Source organism: Olea europaea, unplaced genomic scaffold (assembly GCF_002742605.1).
Source record: "Olea europaea var. sylvestris unplaced genomic scaffold, O_europaea_v1 scaffold2164, whole genome shotgun sequence".
Classification (NCBI taxonomy): Eukaryota; Viridiplantae; Streptophyta; class Magnoliopsida; order Lamiales; family Oleaceae; genus Olea; species Olea europaea.
The window spans coordinates 82,092-89,085 of record NW_019239631.1 but is presented as its reverse complement, the minus strand read 5'-3'; the positions used below and the strand labels follow the sequence as shown (position 1 = coordinate 89,085).

General features: G+C 33.4%; 1 protein-coding gene across 2 annotated transcripts; it reads left to right on the top strand.

Annotated features, from left to right (window-relative positions):
- The first annotated feature begins 2,509 nt into the window (after positions 1-2,509).
- On the top strand, positions 2,510-5,908 carry LOC111380553 (proteasome subunit alpha type-4). Of its 2 annotated transcripts, none has more exons than XM_023004143.1 (2): positions 2,510-2,648; positions 4,981-5,908. In XM_023004143.1, exon 2 carries the CDS (start codon positions 4,989-4,991, stop codon positions 5,736-5,738), a length of 750 nt encoding a protein of 249 aa, XP_022859911.1. In that variant the 5' UTR covers positions 2,510-2,648; positions 4,981-4,988; the 3' UTR covers positions 5,739-5,908. The 2 variants fall into 2 exon arrangements, with proteins under 2 accessions (XP_022859911.1, XP_022859912.1); XM_023004144.1 differs by having other exon boundaries at positions 2,550-2,648; positions 4,917-5,908.
- Positions 5,909-6,994: the final 1,086 nt, after the last annotated feature.

The window sequence follows — 6,994 nt, the reverse complement described above, 5'->3', positions numbered from 1 at the left end:
ACAATACCAATAATTAGAACGGAGTATAAAAATACTAAAAAAATTCTAGGTAATCCCTGAACTTTGCATCCTATTTCCAAATTTGTTTCCTATCACAAATTGACTTCTTCCTTTAGAGCATTACTACAAATCTATCTTCATGTGATTATGTTTCAAGAAATATACAGGATACTCTACTAAGTCCAACAGAAAAGTACCTTTTCATGATGTATGAGGACATTGAAAAGAATGATACAAGACAAGTCAACACCTTCCACAAGGGAAGCCAGCTAGTTTTAAATGAGTATTTACTATAAAGCATAAAGCTCATATTATAGTTGACAAATATAAGGAAAGACTTGTAGATAAGGGGTTTGCACAATTTATGAAAGTTGCTAACACGAAATTTTTTCTCTACTCACAAATTTGAATTCAATAAGAATTCATTTTTTCCCTCGTGAATAATTTGGATTGGCTTCTTAACAGCTTGATGTTATGGTGATCAAGAATTTTAGGAAGTGTATATGGAGAAATTGTACAAACTAAAGAAGTCATTGTACTGGCTAAAATAGTCACCCTGAGCTTGGTTTGAAAGATTTCCTAAAGTAGTGTCGCTGAAAATGATATTAATGAAATAAGAAGACTAAAGGGGATGTTGGATAGAGAGTTTGATACTAAAATTTAGGAACTTTAGATATTTTTTTTGGAATTGAAATGACAAGATCGAGTAAAAAATCCTCTCAAAGGAAGTATATTCTAGATCTTTTCAAAGAAACATGTACGTTGGGTTGCAAACAATGAGATACGCCAATTGATCCTAAATTAGAGAAATAGCACAAACAATAGCCACTATTCGATGTAAAAGATATCCTTATTTTTTTTTTTTTACCATAAACCCTAAATCTAATAGTAATAACTTTGAACCTTTAAGCTACAGAAAGTGGAAAACAAATAGGTTATTAAAGTATACAATACTCAGGGCCAGAAAGTCCGACCATCTTATCACCACTTTCTGGCGATGGATGTGTGGATGGCTAAGAAAGAAGTCAGAAGATGGGTGGATTTACCTTCGCCTTTCTCTAGTTCTTCTCGCAGTTGAAACTAGCATGCACCGGGCCTCGACGTTGTGCTCGGTTTCGGCCGATTCTAATGACAAAGGGGTGACTTCATCGACGGCGGTGAAGGTCATCTAGGTGGTTGTTGACGGCTGGGAGGGAGGTCGGCGATTCCAGTGAGAGAGGGTAGGCGATTTCGATGAGAGGCGAATCTGCGTTTGAGTATGTTTGGCTTTCACCACCTTCTTCTTCTTCTTCTTCTTCTTTTTTATTCCCACAACTCGTCAATTACTACCCTGACACAATTTTTGTACAACCTTTTATCTAGTCATATCAGCTCATTTAATGGAAAACATGTAAGGTATTCAAATTATGCAGAGGGGCAAAATTGTTCAAAATTGTCACAAATTGCCAAATTTGCAATGACTTTAAAAATATGACATTTTTGTAAATATAAACCTAGAATTTGACATCTAGTGTAATTTCCACTAAAATATACTTATCAAACCCAACCTTAATAACACCTAAATAAATCAATCAATCAATGCATGCAAACCTACGAAGAGAAACAGTCATGCTATGACAATTAAGCCAAAGGAAGAGCGCTGATCCATGGGCAAGAGCATTTCTCTTTGTATAATAGACAAGATTTTAGTTCTATATTTCTCATTAATATTTTCTATATAATCTGTCTTATCAAACAAGTCATAAATGTTTTTTATATAATTGTATTTGAAAGCAATATAAATATACTTTAAATGCATCTAAGGGCTTATTAAAGATGTCACTTTGTGTTTCAAATCTAGTTTTGCCCACTTTCTCATCTTAGTCGTTAGAGAATGCAATTTTGTTTTTCATCTCTTGTCGTTGTTGTGGAATTGTAAATAAATGAATGTCGTACATTGGTAAATCTTTAAGAATGTTATACTCACGATGTAATTACGTGACTATTTATTTAAAAATACAAACACGTAAATTACTGGTCTATACAAATTGAGATTGTTAATAAATTAATTGACTGACTAATGAGTTATTTTACGAAGCTTTTGATAAAAAAAAAAAAAAAAAGATTAATGCTATTCATAATCGCTTATTACGGTAGTCATCCTATGTAACGTCTTACATGACTGTTTGTGATTTTATGTATTAATGTCGGAGTTTTTTATTCCTCATATATCAAATCACTAATCGTCACATGTATGTTACTTATGTTGATTGTGAATAACTGCAAATAATATTATTTAAAAAAAATTGCATATTATAATAAAAGTCAATGAAATATGTGGTTGAAAAATTATGGATCTTAAACCTCATTTTACTAACAATTTTTTAAGATATTCCAAACAAGCACTTATATTGAAAGTCAAACTCATTGTTAACAAGAACTTATATTGAAAGTCACACTCATTGTTAACAAAAAAAAAAAGAAAAAGAAAAAGGAAATGAAATGAAATATTTGAATTAATGTGGGGGTGAAGAAAATTAATTTGATAAAGAGGAACCTAGCTTGGACAAAAAGAAAAGAAAATACCTCATCAAATAAGTCTTCTGCCATATACTCCCAAGACACAACGCTCCACTTTTCCGAAACCTACTCTTCAGATCTTCAATCAGGTACTCTCTCTGTGTTATTTCTGTTGATTCTCTATATAGTTCCTTAATAACTTGGTTGATTCCATGAACAAAATCTTTTCTTTGTAAATGGATTTTCAAAATTTTAATTTAGGGTGCAGCAAACTGAACTAATTAACCTACGAATGAGGGGGGCTTGGGGTTTTTATTCTGCTTGAGGTTTATAGTTTTAGGTTAGAAGTTTATGTTTTTATCATTTTCGAATCTAAATTTATGGTTTGACCCTAAAAAATAATGAGATTAATTTTAAACTCTGTCGGTATTCGATATTTGGGTGTAAAAATTCCTTGCATTGTGTTTGGGGTAGTGGAATTATGACTTTACTATTGAAATTGTTACAAGTATTAACTCATATTTGAATGAAAATGCTTCTATCCAAATTCTTAGGCCCAACTTGTTTCAGGCAAGAATAGTGCAGCTTTTTTGCTCAACTTTTAAAATCCACTGGTTTTATATAATACTAGAAAGGACATATATGCTGTCATTTTAGAAATTGAAAACTTGAAACTTGGAGAGGGAGTGGGGTGAGAAGGTGGAGAGAAGAAACACGCACATGACACACACACATACATAAATACATATACATATACAAATATACATAAAAATTCAGTTGTCATTTCCTTAATGTTTATGTGGAAAAGTCATCCGTATTCATTTTCCCCAGCAACCAGCTATCTTTGTATGTGCCTCCCCGTGTATGGTCCTATATGCAAAAGAGGTGTACCAAGATGATATGTTGCATAGAATATATACATACAGGGTAGTCTGGTTTTGATTATGGTATTTGAACTTGTATTTTCTTGTAATCTGGTACAGAAATCTTCTCCCTTTTTACATTTTCTTACTATAAATTTTCGTTGTGTAAGCAAAAAGCCATTACTGAAGTCACTGTAACTCTGCTCCCCTGCCAATCAGTCCTCTCTTTACCCATTTTGCTGAAGCAACCTGGTTCAGTCTACCTCAAACGAGTATTTTAGGCACGTGTTTGTATCATGGCCTATGCATCTAATTTCCACAGGCATTATCAGTTAAATTGAAGCTATGCGTACTTTTAGGGTAAAAGTGTTTATCAGTTAGAATAGTTGAAATTTCTTTTGTTGCGATATTTTTTAGGCAATCAATTACTTTCTTGCATGTCTCGTTTGCCTCTGGACTGGTAACATGAAATGGTGATTCATATCAAATTATCACCATGTACTGTTAATGTCATGGGTGCCTCTGGAGGGCTTGTAATACCTACATTTTAATTTATATTTCATGCGCTTCACTAAAGATGTGTATACATAAGTTATGTTATTTTAATTATTTTTGTTGAAATATTTCAAGTCAATACCATTGAATCATGCATGGTAACATGTAATGCTAGAGCTGTGTATAATTGATAGCTTATCTGATATCTACACGAAGCTTCTTATTCTCCATGGCTATATTCTAAAACTTTGACCTATTCTGCTACAGCCTTCAATAAACAGGTAGAAGGTTCTTGTTTTATAAGACGTCCATCTTGTTTTTCTATCTGTTCTAAGGGATTCTCTCTCTCTCTCTCTCTCTCTCTCTCTCTCTCTCTCTCTCTCTCTCTTCTTTACGCTGAAAATGTAAGACTGGGGAAACCATGTTATATGCTAAGCCTTGTTCCTGCGAACTGATCTTGTAGTCAATGTTTTTAAGAAATAAATACAATTGAAACTTATATATATTAAAATTATATTCCAGAAGCTTATTTATTATCTCTATTTAGTTTGTTTAGTGCGATTTTGGCTTATCAATGAAAAATAGAGATATTCTGAACCTGTTGTCTAAGATATAATCATACTGTTTCAATGAGTCAAAATAGTTCACTAGCTGGGGCGAGAGTACAAAACTTGTGACCTCTTGCTCTAAATTTTAATGACCATTCATATGCTCTGTTGGAAGTGATAAAAAAAATGTACTCTTAACATCCATTACCATTGACCAAGTACTTAATTGGCATTATTCTATTGTATTATTTTGGTTTTACATGATTCACCAATCGATCCATATATTTATTGCACATAACAAGCTTTCATTCCAAGGAAATAGTATCCATTCCGTGGTCCAAATTATGAGTTCTCTTAAGTTGCAGGAAAAAGTTTTCGGGACATTAAAATTGCCTATGATGATGGACAATATAATGTTCATAGGATTCTGGTTCTACAATATATTGTTACTCGAACTTTATCACTGATAGTTATTCTGATTTCTGGTGTCCAACTGTCCATATTACTGCAGGCCTTCAATATATTTTATAAATTCCTGGGAATATGATCTAATCATTGAAATATAACCACTGCAGTATACAAAATGTCTCGAAGGTATGACAGTCGTACAACAATCTTCTCTCCTGAAGGCCGCCTCTATCAGGTAGAATATGCGATGGAGGCCATTGGGAATGCAGGAAGTGCCATAGGAATATTGTCCAAAGATGGGGTTGTGTTGGTTGGAGAAAAGAAAGTGACTTCCAAGCTCCTACAGACCTCAGCATCCACAGAGAAGATGTACAAGATTGATGACCATGTCGCATGTGCTGTGGCTGGAATTATGTCTGATGCCAACATCCTTATTAACACTGCCAGAGTCCAAGCTCAGCGATATACCTATGCTTATCAAGAACCAATGCCAGTTGAACAGCTAGTTCAGTCTTTGTGCGACACCAAGCAAGGCTACACTCAGTTTGGTGGGCTCCGTCCATTTGGTGTCTCTTTCCTTTTTGCAGGTTGGGATAAAAATTATGGGTTCCAGCTCTACATGAGTGACCCAAGTGGGAATTACAGCGGTTGGAAGGCTGCAGCAATTGGATCAAACAATCAGGCAGCTCAATCGATGCTTAAGCAGGACTACAAAGATGAAATTACAAGGGAAGAGGCCGTTCAGCTTGCTCTGAAGGTACTCAGCAAGACAATGGACAGCACTAGTCTTACTTCAGAGAAACTTGAATTGGCTGAGGTTTTCCTTTCTAATGGAAAAGTGAAGTATCAGGTCTGCTCACCAGGAGCCTTGAGCAAGTTGTTAGTGAAGTTTGGAGTCACTCAACCTGCAGCCGATGCCTCTTAATAACTCTATTTTCCTTTGTTTCGAGAACGCTTTATCTGCTGCGTTTGGTTATGTTTTTATTGGAGATACGACCCAAGAATTATATGTTGAATTGTTATTGTGTTACAATTACTTCTCTCTCTCTCTCTCTCTCTCTCTCTCTCAATGATCATATGAACTTTTGCTGTCTACCCGGTTGGTTGTGGAAACTCGAGTTCATTGATTTCAAAACAATAAATCTTAGGTTGGATTTGTTGCATGATGTTTTTGTACGTTGGCCTACAGCAATAGCTTTAAAGCACAAACAGTAACTTGATACATGAGATCTGGGGGTTAATTTGAAAATCGAAGTCGACTTTATTTTTTTATTTTTTGTTGAAATGAAAAATTGATTTTTTTTTTTCAAACTCATTTTTAACACACATAATTCCAATAAAACTATTTTACCAGCTTGTTGAGCCTCATTATTTTGCTTAAAATGTATTTTGAAATAATATTTTGATGGAGAATGTGCAGTTTAAAAATAAGGAAAAGTTTTGAGTTTATACGTAATATTATTTTATTGAAAAATGTATATTTGAAAATAGGGGGAATTTGGCCATTTGTCCTGGTTGGATAATATATTTGGTGAAATGGCTTTTAACCAATAATAAAAATACCTTTAGTTGTTAACTCAATAACCTCTAATCTTCGTCATTTCATCATGTCATTTCTCCTCCAAATTCACTGGAAAAATAACATCTTTTCATTTTCATTTTTTTCAATTTTAGGTTCTCAAAATTACGATCGTCTATTTTCTTCTCTTTAGTTACTTTTCTAACTACCCTAAAATCATATTCTTTATTATATTCTTCACTTATTTTTGGTATTTTTTGAGTATTTGAACATAAGTCTAGTTAGCATATCATAAACATTGGAAAATCACATTTACATCTAAAGAAAATAGAAGTCCACTCTTAGAAATCTCATGAAAGCTGTATTTTTATTATTAAATAACATTTAGTTGATATTGTTTTCATGTTTAGTGTTTTTTTTATTTGTCTTCAATCATTGGATGATAATAGCACACCAATTGCCATATCAAATATAGAACACCACTTCAACCGTTATCTACAATGTCACATGATACTACAATCGTTATCCGTTTTAGTATCGACGAAATGATCTCTAATAATGGACTCACTAATGTATATAACACGACAAGATTAATTAGTCACAAATAACGATTGAAAATGATACAACTTTTATATTATTGAGATGGTAAAAGCACAGATCAT

What these genes read in the sequence shown, in the direction of transcription:
- LOC111380553 (XM_023004143.1), top strand. Translation starts at nt 4,989, where the DNA reads ATGTCTCGAAGGTATGACAGTCGTACAACAATCTTCTCTCCTGAAGGC.